We start from the raw sequence: 18008 nt of genomic DNA, 5'->3' as shown, positions 1-18008 counted from the left end.
TTTGAAAAAATATTTTATAGTATGTCATACGATAAAATATGTTATTTTAGTTGGTTAACCTGCAGTGTATGAACTTGACCTTTGATTTTGAGGGGGATTTATTGTAATTTGTAGTCCAATCTTCTCCCTTTAGGAACGTGCCGGCTAATATTGCCCGCCAATAAAGCATCACATTTGTTAAGGTAAACTATTTGATTCATTACAATTCTAATACCTCGATAAATGTAGTAACGATGTCTTGAATACTAATAATCTTAGTGTTGTAAGGTGAGAAGGTTAATTATTTCTGTAAATCGGTTATTGTATGTTTAATTTTCTTCTGATTTCATCGGTAACTTTGACTTGGGAAATGAATTCCAGAAACCATGCTAAGCACAGAGACTTGGAAAAATTGCTTGTTTGATCTACAGGAAAAAAACAAAGATTCCATTTTTGTTATATATTTCTACTACTACTAGTTTTGTTCTACTTTTCAAACATGCTGACACTTTTAATATTTCTTAATTACTTTAAAAATTAGGGTTCATTTAATGTAATTTTTGACCTGTATTTGTTTAAATTATATTTTTTCATTGTGAATAAAATTGATTTAAATTTTACACAGTATTAAATTTTTTAAATATCTTTCTCTAAAAATTTCATGGAACTGCTAACTTTAAAATTTTGACTCAAAATTCAGTGTCTCAATTTTACAAATAAGTTTGAATATATGTTTTTTTTTTATTATTTTATGTAGATTGTAACCTATTCTAAAATTTAAAATGGTTAAATTTTAATGATTTACCGGAAGTTGAAAATAACCGCCATAATTTGCAACAAAAGCAACTAGAAAATAAACATCTAAATCACTTGGCCTAGTTTATTTATTAAAAGGCTACTAAAGTCCGCAATTCCTCAAGGTACCCAAAATTTATAAAATTAAAATTTGGATCTGACAAGTTTGTTAAATTTTTAATGGCAAATTTATTATGTTGGTGTTACAATAAATAACAAAACTACATTTGGGAAGTTGTAACAAATGTTACATCTAATGCAGTTTAAAATAATTTCGAACGTTGCCTAGCCATTTTACGGTTTATGAATACTTTTAGCCGAAACATAAGTTGTATCTTTTTCTACAACTAAAGATTAATTAATTGTTCATTGAATTGCAATTAATTATAGTTTTGTTTTATATTTATCGCATATCGAAAAGTTGCATCTCTTAGATTAAAATATTTCTCCCACATATTTGTGCTTTCGAATCAATTACATTTTTGTTTTTGTGAAATATCTAAGTAATTAATGGTAATTGGATAATGTTGAATTAAGCTAAGAGCTTAAACTGGTTTCTCTAGCTATATTAACGTATATCTATTCAACACCTTTTTGTTAGGTCGTGATATTTTAGCAATGCTTTTAAGTTTAAAGGAACGGTATTAATTGAGTAAAAAAAATATATCAGTTTCTCAAAGATTACCACGCGAAATCATAGATTGGATCACCTTTAGTACACCTACACTGATTAGTTTTTCACTTTTATTGATGTTTTTTCAAGGTTGTACATAAATATTTATCAAACGTGATGTTCCATTTTTTATACGTTGATTAAACAGCCAACATCCATAATTTTTTTTCAATATTTTCTTAAGAAGTTTCTTTTAATAAAATGTAAATATCTGTTCACATAATAGTTTTTATTAATTATATTTGAAACTTAATTCATTTTAAATTTTTGATAGAAGGAAGCATTTAGTTTTATTTGCAATATTACGTGGCACTAACAATTATGGCAACGTAATTATTATTTATTAAAACAATGTATGTATAATCAGCCTAAACTTAGTAAATGTGTGGTACTTGGTAATTCAGCATCCATAATTTCGAAATTATTTTCTCTAGTATATTTTATTTTTTATCAGATGTACACAAGAGCCAGAAAATGTTAAACTTGCTTGGCATGTTTTTAATATAACAATAGAATTAAATATTTCTAAATATCTTGTAAAAGAATTAATTTTTAGGTGAGGCGTCTTCGAAATTAATTTTTTTTTTTATCATTTATACATGTAAAAATTATTTAAAATAAAGCAGTAGTTTTGATCATAAAAATAATTTTTGGTCAAGAACAAAATTAAAAATTTTATTGAAGGAAACTAACTGAATACTACATATGTCACAATTTTAACTTAATGAATTTGCAAATTTGAACGTTCAGCAGTTTTAAAATAAGATTCTTTCTTTAAAAAAATCGAAAATATTGCCCTTTTATTTTTGGATCGTTACGACGGTTTCGTTGCAAACGTTTTTTTAACTTGACCAAATTTTCTTATAAAATATTTTCAGTTTATTCAAGCTTTTGTTATTTGCTAACTTTTAATAAAATTTACTAATTTTGTTCTGCATAATTTAAATCTTAATGCACGTGAGGCACTTAATGAAGTACCCACCTAGTAATATACCTTCCAAAAACTTCATTAGAGAATCAACAGCTTCATAATTTATCTCCCAGTTTTAAATGAAGTAAAATTACTTAAGTGATACTAATGAAGTATGAATGAAATGATGGGTACTTGCTGATTTATGTGATTTTTGTCGTTTAAGTTTAATCAACCCATATACTTAACTTTTAAAACTATAAAGTTTTGTTAAGGAGATCTATCTCCCAGTACTAATGATTGCTTAGAAGATACTATCAAAGTTAAAATTAAAATTTTTAGTTTTTTCTTCGTTGTAAACTAATTCTTCATTATATTCCAGAACGAAATATGACTCCCAAACTTCAAAAGCCGGCTCCAGCTTTTACAACTGTTGCTGTAGTAAATGATGATTTTAAAGAAATTTCATTGTCTGATTATAAAGGAAAATATGTTGTTCTGTTTTTCTATCCTTTAGATTTGTAAGTACTATATGTTTACTAAACCATGCATTTTAGAAATTATTTTGTTCTAAACCAAGAGTTGTGGTTGATAAATTATTTTATTGCAGCACATTTGTTTGTCCAACCGAAATTGTTGCTTTCTCTGACCGTGCCGAAGATTTTAGAAAGATTGATTGCGAAGTACTGGCTGCTTCCTGTGATAGCCAATATAGTCATTTAGCCTGGATCAATACTCCTAGAAACCAAGGTGGATTGGGCAAGATGGATATACCAATTTTGGCAGATAAATCAGGAAAAATTGCAAAAGAATATGGTAGGATCATAATTATAATTTCGTTATACATTTATTATTATTATTTATTTATTTTTAGATGTTGGGTTCTAAGAGATATGGCATCTCTAATGGAGTCAGCGAAGATAAGAATGGCATTTAACTTGAGAAGCCTAGATGAGAGGTGTTGTAAAAACAAAAAACAGAGGTTTTGAAAACATCCATGTAAAGCTAAAAGTTAACTCGAACTCAGTTTTGTTGAATGTAGATGAATAAAACATTCGAAGATACTTTTAAAAAAAATTGCGTTCATATAATATTTTTTGTTGATGCTCTTAAAACGTTTATCTTCAGGTAAACGTTTTATATAAATTTCTTACATCGAAATGGTGACATTGGCGAATTTTTTGTAATGCAGTCTGTTCCAATCATACACTGAAATAATTTGTTATTGAAGTGATGACTACATAAGGTACTGAAATCCCCACTATATAAATTATAATTAACATAAAAAATATATAAAAAAAGTAATCTAACGGCATTGATTAGTACATATATTCGTCAGTGGAATAGAAGCATACAAAAATTTATTATGTAGCTATGGCTAAAACATTACAAAAGTCCTTTCGTACCAACCAAACACATCTGTATTAACCTTAAAAAACACTACAGTTGAAAATACAGTATTCCCTCGACAATCGCGAGGGTTATGTTTTCAAAACCATTCGCAAATATTGAGAACTATATTTAATGATAAAAATGGGGGGTTATGTTCTAGTGTGTAAAAATAAAAAAGCAAGCTACCTTTAAATAGTAATTTTTATAACTGTATATTTACATATGAACAAAAAAATACATAATAAAATTACATATTTAATAATAATAAAATGTGATTTCATATTCGGTTTAAGGTAACTATACGAGGTGTGGCTATTAAATAACGAGACTATTGCTATAAAACATTTTATTTTAAATTTATACATATTTAGTTATAATCACCTTCAATATACATCCCTCCCATATCCCTATAACGCTCCATGCAAATTCACCATTGTTCTAAACCGTACTGGAAGTATTTTTCTGTGAGCACCTGCATGACGCGTACCGCTTTTTCTTTCACAGCTTCAACGGACTGAAATCGTGTTCCTTTTAACGCAGATTTGACTTAGGGGAACAGATAAAAGTCACATGGGGCCAGGTCAGGCGAATAAGGCGGTTGGCCTAAAACTGGGATGTTGTACTTGGCTAGAAACGTCTTGACAGACAATGCAGTGTGAGCCGGCGCGTTGTCTTGATGGAGAACCCATGACTTGTTCTTCCACAAATCGGGTCGTTTTTCCTTACTCTTTCACGGAGTTGAGCAAGCACCTCACGGTAGTAATGTTGATTAATTATAATCAATATTTTCATCCGTTTTGGACATGGAAGGGCAACCCGGGCGGTTATCATCTCCGACGTCTTCTCCGCCATCTTGGAAACGCTTGAACCACTCAAAAACTTGCGCACGTGATAAACATTTATCGCCATAAACTTCTTTTAATAAAAGATAAGTTTCAGTAGCAGTTTTACCCAGTTTCATGTGAAATTTCACGACAATTCGTTGCTCTACTACATGTGTAGTATAATGTTTTCGGCAAAACGAAACTAACACCTCTTACACAAACGGTTAGACATATTTCTCTACAAGTTTTTGGAACCATAAATTTTGGCATTTCCTTTACTCTCTGTATTCGCGAATATTCAAAACACGAATTCAGAAAACAGACATATTCGCGAATAACAGAAACTTGCGAATCTCAAAATCGCGAACGTAGAAAAATTACTGTGCAAAAAAAAAACGAATTTACGAGCATATTGCAGCATATTCTCTAGTAAAGTATTCTTTAGAAATTTAACTTATTTGCTACACATTCGTCGTTAATTGTCTAGAATCACAAGTTTAACAATATTATTCCCCAGTACAATAAAATAAGATATAATTCAGTGTTTTCTACTTCACGATTTGCGCACCACCTCGTATAAAATACAACACTAAAGTTACCATTCTATAACCATTACCTATGCACAAAACATATCACAACCCTCTAGTATATAATTTTATTTCACTATTTTTACAAAAATGTTTTGTTCCAATAATCATTTAAAAGAAACATACCATGTAAGCTCTGTCGCTGAATTAATCTATCTCAGATGACGGATGAAAGTCCAAGCAGGTATAGGATACAAAAACTCGTGTTAAATTGGAAAAAAAGCGATGTTAATCAACAATGCAGACCTTACCACATTTTCTATTGATAGTTTGAACTTAAACTAATTTAATGATCAAATACTTAATCCTAGAAGTCACTGAATTTCTCTTTTCCAATTCTTTCTAATATTCCAATCGATTATTTTCATTTCTATTTACATTTTTTATGTTATAATTTATATAGTGAGGATTTCATTTTCAACCTTATATACAATATATCACTTCAATAGCGAAGTATGTAGTGTACGGGTGGAATTGATTGATTTACAAAAATTCTCTACGTCTCGGCTTCTGGAACCATTTACGATGTAAGAAATTTATATCAAGCGATTGCCTGTACATAACGTTTTTGAAAGGCTCAACAAAAAATATAATACAGGGAAGGTGATTTTTTAATTGATGAATTGGAATTTGCAGCTTGAAGTATCAAAAAACAATAAAAAAAGAAGTGAGACAAGTCTAAGAGTATACTTCCATTTTGGCATGTTTCCTACAATAGTGAGTCTAAGAAAAGGAAAGCGGTGATACAGAATTTTTTTTATACTTTATACTATTCTTACATTTTCATAAAAAACTATGGCGACTCTTATCTTTTTTTATCGTGTACACTACTTCCTTTTCGAATGAACGAAATACTTCGTAAATGGGACCCTGTCAGTTTAGATGAGTGATTGTCAAAGTATCACTAACTGATGTCAAAAATTATCCAAAAGAAAGAACATCGTAAAAAGAAATCTGTATAAACTTAATTCGCCATTTTTCCGACTCATGTACTAAAATATTAGTATCACAGGCATACCTGCTTTTCCCCCAATTTCTCAATGCATTAATCTAGTTTTAGACATCAAGGAACGCCCTGTTTAAAAAATTCCATTATTATGACGAAAACGTGCTTCTGCGGTTTCTATTATATTCAATTCGTTCTTTTTTTCGCGACTTTATTTGTCTTTATTGCTATTGTTTCGAATTCCAGACTTCCTTCAGAGACACCAAGTACAAGGGTCGTTAGAAATTTTAGAAAATTTGACTTCCCAAGTCAGTTACATGTACAATTATTTCTGAATTTATTTTATGAATTAAGCATTACATGTAAATGGAAGACCTTGCAGAGATGGTAAAAAGATTAACCTTGTAACCGAAAAATGGTCATATGAGTAGATGGCAGGAGCTGCCGCATTAACATAAATTTGGAGTGACCCTTGGACTGCCAGAGCGAAATACTGTTAACCGCTAACATTTTTAAAAATATATAAGATTCATTCAAGGCCAGTCCCTTGATTAACGTTGTCGCTACTGTAAGTTACTAACTTGTATCATTTTTTTTTTTTTTTTTTTTTTTTTGGCGCATCAACAGCTGAGGTCATTAGCGCCCGGAGCTTTTTCCAGTGCACTGCCGGCCTCCGGACAGTGTTCTCTCGTTACAGACAACACTGTCCATCACCGGACAGTGAGCTGTAAGAAGCTCCTAGGAAGAGAAAATCTAAGGGTCAGCTGCTGGATTCGAACCCGGGACCTCCGCGTGGGAGTCCAGTATGCTAACCTCATAGCTAATCCCTTCCCTCATATTATTATTATTATTATTATTATTATTATTATTATTATTATTATTATTATTATTATTTGGTATAGAGTTTTCTCCTTTTTTGTATTTAACATAATTATTTTGTTGTATAACTTTTCATTTTCCGTCTCTCTGGTTTAGTTTATACAGATTTTCTATTATTTGAACTTAATGTTTGTTTTATTAAATAAAGTTGTTCTTTAGTACAATTCTAGTACAAGAGAGAATTTTATTTTGCTCCCTGTTGCCCCAGGTAATTGACTACCGGACCCTCCCTCCTCTTCGGATTGAGCGATCCCGCCTGAGGGCGCCCTTAAGGGTATTTTTCTGTTTGGGACTGGTGAGGGATATCGTATCAGATAGCTTCGGTTACCTGGCTCCTGTAAAGATACCGTCCCAGGGGGAGAGCAACCGAAAGGGATCTCTCCCTCTCCCCGAGCCGGTGACAACCTCAACAAACAGATCATCATCTATCTCCAGACCATCATAAATATGTGGACAATCAGATTAAAGTGTACAGCAAAACACTGTAAGGTGTAAGGACCAATCTTTGAAGGCAGATGAAACGCTGAAGCCTACATAAAAAAAGTAAACAATCCAAGCGTGCTATTGTTGTCAGATAAAATCAACAATATTATGTAGCAATGAGAATTTAACCATCTATATTTAATTTCTTATTTTTCTTGATGTTTAAGAATTTGAATGATTTTTAAATCTCTTTTAGGGATCTTCGACGAGGATTCTGGTATTCCATTTAGAGGCCTATTCATAATTGATAAGAAGCAAAATCTAAGACAAATTACAGTGAACGATCTCCCTGTTGGTAGATCCGTGGATGAGACATTGAGGCTCGTGCAAGCTTTCCAATACACAGATCAACACGGAGAAGGTAAATACATTCATAAGTTAAAGATTGTGTCTTAATATTAATATTAAAAATATTAATGAAAATTTAATGCAGAAAAATTACTTAAATGATATCTATTATTACAATCTGCTTTTTCGATTGTTTCTAAATGGCTGAAATTACGGGCGGAAGTATAACTGAAATGTAGGGCACTTGATGATTTGTGTACCTTTTGGGGTTTAATCAACCCTTATACTTAACTTTTTAAATTGTAAGTTTTTGTCAAGGTATATATACGAGTACATATTCCGGTTTTTACTTGAAAATTGGTTTTAAAAAAAATTCCACAATAATTTTATCTATATAAAAAAAGTATGACGAGAATGGGAAGAAAACTTAGTTGTAATTATAGCTGAAGATATCGTGAATACAATTTTTAGTGGAAAAAAAATTAATGCAAATTTTACTTCTGAAAGTTGCATTTATGATATCACCGTTTGAAATTAAGAACGGTAATTCGTAATTATCAATTTGTGTAACTCAATCACAGACAATTCTTGTGTTTGGATTTACAAAACATATCAGCCTTTATTAATGCGAGACAATAATGTCTCATTGCTTAGTTTTCTCTAAAATTTGGAGTCACGATATCTCCGTTCCTATTTACCCAGTCGTTTCAGAGTCTCACTAAATTATAGGAAATTTCGGTTTTGAAGTGTAAAAAAAAACCAGCTTTTCAGATTCATTTGTTTAAAAAATAATAGTTATTAATTTCTTTTTTCTTAAATTCGTAGTCACAATATCTCCCTTCTTATCCACCAGGTCATTGGGATACTTTACACAAACGTAGAATTTCGGTGTTTACATATGTAAAAAAGATCCTTATGTGTGCATTAAGTTTCGAGAAAATAGATGAAGTTTTTATTGATTTGTTTACGTTCAAAACTCCGATTGCAAGTACCACATCATTAAAATTTCAATACAAATTTACATAATTTAAAGTTATAAATTTTTCTGTCATAAACATTTCGAGCCTCGAAGGTTGAAACAAATTTCACCTTTCAAAGTGCATTAGTTGAGTCTAGATAAAAATCTTGAAGTTTGCATAGTTTTGCTTTTGTTAATAATGTTATTCTTGATATCTCCTTGCCTAATGATTTATTTTTAAGAAATTTTCCTCAATTATAAACTTTTATAGTGTTTAAATAAATATAAGACAAATATCTGCCCTACAAAAGCATTAGTTTTTTAGATAATCTGTATTTAAATTGGTGCTACTTCGTTTTCGCCCAATTTGAAGTCGCAAAAACTCATCGCCCAATTTCCAGGTCATTACGTCATTTTTCTCAGTATTAAAATTCCTAGTTTAGGTTTGAAACAAATATTAAATTTATGATTGATTAGCCTTTTAACTGCATCAGTTTATGGGAAAGTAGATGTTAAAGTTTGTCCAGCTTAGTTTTCTAATCGTTAGGCTCTGATTTTTTAAAATTATTTTGCTATATGTTGAACTTCGATATGATTTCGAAGTTTTTTTCGCTGAAATTGTAAGCTTTGATATCTTGCTTTTAATTTATTTGTGCATTTTGAAATTTTGTCTTATCTTAATTAAATTCCTTTCTTCAGCATTATTTACAAAACTCAATTTAAGAAATTGGGCATGATTACAATTCTTTCTCTACTATTATCATTATGTTTATTAAAAGAGACATGTTTTAGGATATAATTTTACTTAAGGGTAAGTTCACCCTTAGATTGAATTGGATAGCACTGTGCTTTGCAGCAATATTGTACATTTTATTACTGTTTTACCACAAAATACAGTGCACATAAAAAAGGCCAGCATGAGTATCTGTCATCTATGAAATTCTAAAATATATTGATGAATTTAATGACAACTAAAATGAAATCACTTGTTTTAAATATCATGATGAAGTATAATGGTCAAATGCCATTGTATAATTTTTTTTTCACATTCATGAAACATTGTTAAAGGCAAAAGTTTAAATGCTTAGAAAGCCTCAGTAGTAGAATTAAAGAAATCAGAGAAATGAGAAACAATATAAACAGATGTAAGTGAAATCTATAAGCATTTCTAGGCTGAAATTACTATTTCAAAAAAAAAAATTATTTATAAAAAAAAGAAAAAAAAAGGTTTTTAATATAATCGTTCATGCTTATTCAGCGCTGCTTTTTCTTACTCTTCTGCTCTGAAAAAAGCTCCGGGCGCCAATAATCTCCGGTGTTGACGCGCCTTAAATTGGAAAAAACTATAATTATTATTTCTATTTAGTTTTTAGATTAATTATTATAAAACTTAATCAGGAAAAAAAGGAAAATATAAATAATCTACATTAATCCTGAACTCTTTGATTGCAGTATGTCCAGCTAATTGGCACCCAGGGAAGAAGGGCATGAAGGCAGATCCAGCGGGAGCCGCTGAATATTTCAAGGCAGAGTCCTAGATAAAAATTCTTTGTGATAACTACTTTGTTTGATTTTATTTTATTACTTGTGTTAAGTGCTTATTGTGAAACAATTTTCTGGTCTTATTTTCGTATGGTAGTTACCCTCAGTATTACATTTTGTCACACTGGTTTTTTTTCTTATATTCCACATTTTCATATTAAAAATAAACCAGACTAATAGTGATAACAATTATTTATTGTCTAAGTATATAGAAATAAAAAAAAATATTTGAAAAAATATATGTGATGGATTTCTTTTTCTTTTTATTTAATGTATTGTCTTCTTTCCTTTATCATTATTTATATTGATACTCTGCTCTTGGCGTTACCTTGGTGTCGTTTGTGGGGGCTCATGATACTTGCATGATGGGGACGATAGAATTCTTTATTTATTACCAACTAACAGCACTCATTTCTTGTATATCATCAGCATGCTAGGGACAGATAACAATCAGTATTTTCTGATCAGAAATACTTCAAATTTAATTAAATTTAAAAGGCAGGTGATCAATTACAAATTGTTCATTTAAAACAAATATTTTTGAAGTGATATATTTTTAAGGTTAATATAGTCGGACATGTTTTAATATCAACTTATGTTGTTGAATTGAAAGCGATTCCCTTCCTTTGAGTTTAAAGCAAATTTATAATAAATAATCTTTTTCAGAATTGTACCAATGGTGATTTAGATCTATCCAACAAAAAAAGAAGACGTTCTGATGAATCAAATACTAAAGACGAAAACGAGCGCAAGAAGTAGCCAAAATTACACACGAAGAAACATTACTAATGATTATTTAAGAAAAATATTAAAAGATAACTAAAGTTTAAGTTACAAATAATTTTTTTAAAACTTGTTTTAAACAGTTAGTGCTTATAGTAAATGCATTGTGTATCAATTTTAAAGATTGTTTTTTTTTTAATAAATAACAGCAATTCAATATTCACATTCTATATTATTATTACTTGGTTTAACTTCAGGTAAAAAGAGTAATTATGGTTATAACTTCTGGTGATAAAGTATGAAGAAAATATCTTAAAAACTAAAAATTCCTTGAAAACTATTTCATTCCTTTAGTGACCTGAGTCACGAACTTAAGTTAGCGATCAAGATCCCTCAGCTAGAATTGGAATTTCATTATTTATGTATTAAGAAAAATGTTCTAATGGTTATCTTTGAACTTCGTACATACATTAAATACATGTAATTTTTATTTGTAACATTTATCCAGGAGCATTGATTTTACTGCAGTTTTGATAGGGAATTCAGGATGCTCTGCTCTCTAGTGTCATTTCAAACATGTTACTATCTTGTAACTAGTAATTGTTACAAGTTGGAAGAAAATAGCGTGACTAGAAATGCACATTATTAAGTTATGTACTTAGCTAAAATACTGAGTTGGCAAACATTCAAACAGAAAATTTGTACCTTTTAGATAAAATAAATCATGTGAGTTAAATTAGTTTTTTTACCTTTTGGAAAACGTATACTCAAAAGACCTGCTTTTACTTGAAATTATTTTATTAAAATTAATTTTAAGAAAGTTTGCAAGAATTTAGGGTATCCTGTTCCATTCAAAAATATCGTTTTATTGTATGGTTTAAAAAAATTAGATATGACTAATTACGGTCAACATTTGAGAAACTCAATGTTATCCATTAATTAGCCAAATGCTGCTTAGAATTTAAAATTCCAAGTTTGAAAAATATTAGTGTTAGGACTTTCAAAGCAAATGGTGTTTTATTAACACCTTTAATTACATTTAATTCTGATTATTTTCAATCTTCAGCATGTATTTTCTTGACAGTAGGAGATTAAAAAGTTATAAAATGAGTGAATTAAATTTTGGGATTCAAAACCAAGCACTGGAAAACTTGAAGGCGGGTTAGTAGGAGTGCCTGAGTCTACTGCAAACATGAACTTGCATGATTTTGAAACACTTATCAAAGTAATGTTTAAGACCTCACTCCTTAACCAAAATTTTCCTTTAAAACAATTGAGTGTAAAGATTGATGAAACGACTGAAGAATGTTACTTATCTCGCTCTTGCCGTTTAATTTAGAGTGAATATAGGGCAGGAACTGGACTTTTAAGGATTTTTAATTTGCTTAACGCCATTAACACTATAACCAAATACATTTCTTACAGTTACGTTAGTGGACGGCAGGTAATAAGAATTAATTACATTGAAGTGAAGTGAAACTCCACGAATGTAAGTGCGCTTTGAAGAGGAACGTGGTAATAAGAAATGTTTGATGGAATTAAAACCGGAGAACATAACTTTTGACAATCAATTAGTACGGGATTGAGTTAGTGCGTATAACGTGAGTATAATACTTAGTTATGAGGGACAGCAAACACATACCGAAAATAAGAAATTAATCTACGTCTGGAAAGACTTTCGGGAGACTATTCTGACCACGACAGTGAATAATATTGCTAAAGGATCTGATGAAGCTTTCTCGTAAAAGTTATGAGATTCCGCTCAAAACGTTCAGGATTAAGCAGGGAAAAAGCGATTGTGGTAACTTAAACGTGGGAATCGCGCTGCATTTATTAAAAATGACAATTTAATTGGTGACAACTCTGTAGAAGGGAGAAAAATGGAAAACGAAAGTGATTTTTTTTTTTTAAATTGGTAGCCCCAGTAGATAGAAATAAAATTAGTTGGACCAAAATAGCAAAATGAAACTTTGTTTTAATCTATGCTAACACAGCTGGGTAGATGAGAACATTAAATAAGTAAGAAAGTAGTAAAGGCAAGTCGTTGAATAAATTGATGTATGTAGATAGGTAACAATTTTATTTACCTTAAAAAAAATCCTAATTAATGAAAAATAAGAATGTTTAAAAAATATAATGCAGAATGTGTGAAGGTGGACTCAACTCTGGTAACTATGACACTGGACTCGTTGTATGGAATCGGGGTATTGCAATTGATAGCGTGCATTTCTATTATATATTATTATTCATATTATTACATTAAATTTTTATATTATATAAAGTCAGTATAGAAGGGCCGATTCTGAACCCTGAAGGATTTTAATAACTCCGGAACTCCCTGATACCAGGAGATTTAACCGGGATAGGATAGGTGAGTTGTTTAATCTTCCTGAACCCTCTGTTGCCTATATTGAATCGGCTAGTTCGTGTCTAATAAATTGTCTCCATTATTTTATAATATTTTAGTGGCTGTTTTCTGTTAAATTAAAGTAATTTATGCTTTGATACTTAAGAAATAATTTTCTAATAATATTGCTTACTTTATTACACGTACGAATCAAATACAATGCAGCTAACATAGTGCTTTGCCCATATTATTAAGAAATGAATTATGTTATTACTATTTTAAAATAAATTATTGCCAGTCTCATAAAAAAAACTCGGTGCTTACGCCCCCCTCCAAATTTTAAGCTTGCCTGGTTTTTTATTCTGGTGTAGATTGATTTTACAAGTTAGAATATCAGTGACTCCTACATTATAGCCTCATCAGTTAAAAATTGTATTTCAGTGAAACATCTAAGTAACTTAAGTAGTAACTATTTAATTATAATTTACCTTAATTTTTGGGCGAAATGACTTCTTCTTTTTTTAAATAGGGATTTGAGTCAACTCGTTCCACCATTGAATTCGTTCCAGTAGACTGAGCCCGCTCAAATAGCCTGTCACTATTCTCTTACTTTGAGGGAAACAACGGAACGTAAGGAAGAGGAACAAGTAATTGAATTATCTGAAGTTACGAATATTATTTATTTTGCAGAAACAAATTATGATACTGATAGTACTGTACTTTGCTTATGGATAAGTAGCTTTTGATTATTATTGGATAGTTTGTTTAAGTTCAGTTACAATGAAGACAGTCATGCGAAGCTCTCAGAAAAATGTCCTATAATTACTCTGAAGGATTATCTCCTTATGAAAATAAAGGAAAAGTTGGGCTCAAAGAGGTAATCAGTTATGTACTTATTAGGTTATATTAACATGATCATAAATATTGAATACCCCATCTATTTATTCACAATGTTAGGTTTTTGAATCCGAAGAAAGCGTGACAAAGAAAGTAAAAGAATTAGCTGAGTGGGTAAGAAGTGCCAATCATGTGGTTGTTCACACCGGAGCAGGCATTAGTACTTCTGCAGGAATCCCGGATTTTAGGTATGACTACCACAAATGTTCGCGAGGTTTTGTTTTGCACGAATTTTCAATTATATTTTATTTAAATAAAAGTAAATAATTTTATTTAACAAAATAAATACAATCTCACGATTGCAGTTATTAATTTTGTTTATTAAATAAGTGCACGTAATTATAATAGTTTATTTAGTTAATGATCAATTCTTTGAGTAATATGGAAGGGATTAGCTGAGTGGTTAGGGCACTAGAGATTTTCGGAGCCAATTAATTGCCCAGTGATGCTATAAAGGCAGTGCACGAAGTTCTGGTTACGAATGAGCTCACATTTGACGTAACTTGTGTAAAATAAAAAATTTCTTTTTAAGTGATATTTCAGTGTAGTGACGCTACAACTGATATTGTAGGCTCTTAATTTCAAAGAAAATTTGGTAATTTTACTTAGGAAAATAGAAAAGTTTGTGAAAATGGAGTGTTTTTACATTATACATTTTCTTAGAGTTTTTGACGATCAACTCCGGTTAGTCAGTATTAATTAGGAGTATTAATTTTTTAATTTATAAAAAATCCCTAGCCGTGAGAAAATTCCTTAACCGTACGAACTTTTATTTGAATGAGTTTTTCAGTGGTAGTTTGTCTGGTAATATGTAGTTTTAAAATCATTGTCAGTATAATTGCGTGAAAGCGTATTATATTTTTATTTTATTTGTCCTTAGGTAGTTATATGTCGGGTAAATATTTAGGTAAGTCAGTATAGTGTTTGAGTTGTTGAATGTGGGTAGTTCGTTTATAAATTACAGACTCAAGAAATTTCAGCCCATTTTCTGTAGCAGTTTTTTTTTGAAGTGTTTTAAGCCTGAGTATGTTAGCGGCTCTGTTTGTGATTCTTGGATATGGGTGGCCAGTTTCATACCTAAATCGACCTTTTATTTCTATCCAATTCACAATGTGCCTCACCCACACCAGGTACTCCTATCCATCGTTAGAATTTATTTTATGTAATAAAGTTAACTGGTCGAGGATCCCAAAGGAAGGGTTACTACCTGCTTGTTTTATTTTTATACTCATAATGATTCGCTCATAATGACAGAGTGCTGAATAAATATTCAAAATTCAGCAAATGCTGATCAGATGTGGGCAAGACATTTATAATGACTGTGAGTTCTGCTGTAAATATTGAAGATAGTTGTGAACTTTGAGCCGAGAGAGGTGTCAGATTGGGACTCATTGATTGAGCGCCCAATAATATAATGATTTTTAACTTAATTGAAGAAATTTGGTTTTAAGCTTAGCAAGTTGTAATTATTAAAAGACTTAGGAAGATTTGGTTCGTATTGGTAAAGATATGAGTTCTATAGTTCGAAGTAAGAATGAGTTTTTAATTTTTTAAGTGTTTCGATACTACAATTTTCTCCGAACTTCGTGAATGCGTTACTTAAAAGTGCGTCTGTAACTTTTAATTGATTAATTTTTTTAAACAAAATTAAATTCTGGGCAGTTCAAGAGGAGGATCAATTAGAACAGGGGTTTCCAACCTGGGGTGCGAGATAAGTCCAGGTAAATAATAGGTATGATTATTATTCAAATATTTTCATTGAGCCTGTTAGAAACATCTCATTTGTTTTCGTACTTATTCTCTGTTTTTTTTTTTTTTTTTTGTTATATTTATCCTTGAGCAAAATATAAATTTCAGAGGGTGTGAGGCTCGAGTGAAATTTCTTTAGGGGTACGGGGTAAAAAAAAGTTGGGAACCACTTTGTTAGAAGAGAGTTCTGGTAATGAGGGTTGCTTCACTCTAAAGTTCATTTTGGTGTTATGTAATGTTCTACAAACAGTTTGTTAGTAACGATCATGTTCTTAAATTTATAGTTTAGAGAAAATGAATGATTTGTAATGTTCAGAATTAATAAGTGAAAGTCGTGTGAGTATCTAAACCAGTTTTTTTATACCAGTTTTCTAGCGTTTTGTGCTGTGCTAGCATGTATTGTACTTTGCAGCTACAAGTTGACATGTAAGGCCACTTTTACATTACTTTCAACCTAAGTAATAATAATTTGTAGATAACAGCTGTGAGATTGTAAATATGTATACAAATATATCTTAATGATTTAGATGTGTTCAACGTATTAATGCTCTTGCCTTTCGTTAATAGAGGACCAAATGGTGTATGGACTTTAGAGAAGAAAGGTTTAAAGCCAGAAGTTAATATATCATTTGACGATGCTCTTCCAACTAAGACACACATGGCTTTATTGGAATTGATTAAAGCAAGTACGTAATTTTTCACTAACTGGTTTTCCAATTGAATTGTACAAATTATACATTTTCTATAACATTCTTTTTCTGCAGGGAAGATTCACTACATAGTTAGTCAAAATATTGACGGTCTTCACCTTAAATCGGGGCTTCTCAGAAATTACATATCTGAATTGCACGGCAATATGTTCATAGAGAAATGTAATGTTTGCAAAAGGTAAGGATAAATACATTATTGGAAAAGTAGTTTTTGCCTTACAACCCGTAAGAGGAAAAGAAAGGCTTATAATGATTTCTAAAAATTGAAAAGGCAGAGATATATATATATACAGGGTGAACCAGTTAGTATTGTCCATAGGCCTACTGTGTGTATTACGAGTACATCTAACGTAACTCGTACATCTAAAGTGGAGTTCAATGACTTATTGGCCAACTTCATATTTTCCACTGTTCTTGAGGGGCGTCACTTTTAATTTTTTTTTAAAAAATCATTACTTTTTTCCAATAAAAATATTATTACTCAGAAAGTTTTAGTCCGAATTCGATTTTGATGACACGGTTAGAAAGACAGACAGGCGCCACAGTAGCCGAGCGGTTAGAGGCGAGACCTGCGAAGCTAGTATGAATTGTGGTACTGGGTTCGATTCCCGGTCACAGGCCTTGGATTTTATTTAATGTTTAAAAATGAGAAATAGTAAAGTATGTTTGCTAGACGCCTCTGTCCACGACACCTAATTGGTAGTTGGACGTTAAGCCCCGCCTGAAAAAATAGGCGATTACTTTACTTTACTTTAGAAAGACAGACAAATTTCCTAAAAATTGACACCATTTTGAAGAAAGTTATTCTCCAAACTGCCTCAATCTTCCTCCGGAAACTGGTACCTAGGTGCTGGCATTTTTTATTAAAGTTTCCTTGTTTAATGGGCTTTCAAACGGTATATCATTTTCCAGGATTCCTTTTATCTTCGTATGAGAAATTACGTTTGTTTTGCAAGAAAACGTGTTTACGAGCACTCAAGAGTGTTAGTTATCAAGTTGTTTAATTCATTGAAAACTCTTTTAGATGGACCAGTAGTCAATTTTTAAAGTAGATTGTCTTAAAAAAGGAAGTCAAGGGTTACAAATTGCACATAAAATACTCGATTTATGGAAACAGATTTTTTTTTTTTGCAAAACACAAATAGCTTTGATTTCTAGGGTAAAAGTGGAAACAGTGCCCCTTTCGAACGTACAACGGGTCCATAATCTAAGTAGTTCTGGACGCAGGATATTATTTCTATTTTCTCTTACTAAGGTCGTGGTGTCCAGTGTTCGATATTGAGTTTTATCGGAAATATCCGTTTGAGGTCCCAGAGTCTGGAAAAG

At 30.9% G+C, this 18008-nt stretch overlaps 2 protein-coding genes and 1 long non-coding RNA gene across 5 annotated transcripts in view; 2 read left to right on the top strand and 1 right to left on the bottom strand.

Annotated features, from left to right (window-relative positions):
* Positions 1-49: 49 nt before the first annotated feature.
* On the top strand, positions 50-11719 carry Prx2 (Peroxiredoxin 2). Of its 2 annotated transcripts, none has more exons than XM_074121219.1 (6): positions 50-182; positions 2740-2878; positions 2968-3173; positions 7665-7829; positions 10167-10240; positions 10923-11719. In XM_074121219.1, exons 2-6 carry the CDS (start codon positions 2748-2750, stop codon positions 11013-11015), a joined length of 669 nt encoding a protein of 222 aa, XP_073977320.1. In that variant the 5' UTR covers positions 50-182; positions 2740-2747; the 3' UTR covers positions 11016-11719. The 2 variants fall into 2 exon arrangements, with proteins under 2 accessions (XP_073977320.1, XP_073977321.1); XM_074121220.1 differs by lacking the exon at positions 50-182 and adding an exon at positions 245-267.
* Positions 10322-13948, bottom strand: LOC141450633 (uncharacterized). The gene is made up of 2 exons (XR_012456200.1): positions 13815-13948; positions 10322-10689 (listed from the first exon to the last, which is right to left on the bottom strand). It is a non-coding gene; the product is annotated as an uncharacterized lncRNA (long non-coding RNA).
* Sirt6 (sirtuin 6) overlaps positions 13838-18008 on the top strand; it is a 7617-nt gene continuing 3446 nt past the window's right edge. Inside the window, exons 1-5 of one of the 2 annotated variants that reach the window (XM_074121217.1) lie at positions 13838-13973; positions 14087-14203; positions 14284-14411; positions 16540-16658; positions 16737-16860. In XM_074121217.1, coding sequence (XP_073977318.1) covers positions 14138-14203; positions 14284-14411; positions 16540-16658; positions 16737-16860 — 437 coding nt within the window. In that variant the 5' untranslated portion in view covers positions 13838-13973; positions 14087-14137. Of the gene's footprint in view, positions 13974-14086; positions 14204-14283; positions 14412-14771; positions 15945-16339; positions 16399-16539; positions 16659-16736; positions 16861-18008 lie in introns of those variants that run through there. The other variant, XM_074121218.1, reaches the window with a different exon arrangement.

This window comes from Rhodnius prolixus, unplaced genomic scaffold (assembly GCF_049639745.1).
Source record: "Rhodnius prolixus isolate KJV_2025 unplaced genomic scaffold, Rpr scaffold_8, whole genome shotgun sequence".
NCBI classification, from domain to species: Eukaryota; Metazoa; Arthropoda; class Insecta; order Hemiptera; family Reduviidae; genus Rhodnius; species Rhodnius prolixus.
This window is presented reverse-complemented; position numbering and strand designations above follow the sequence as displayed.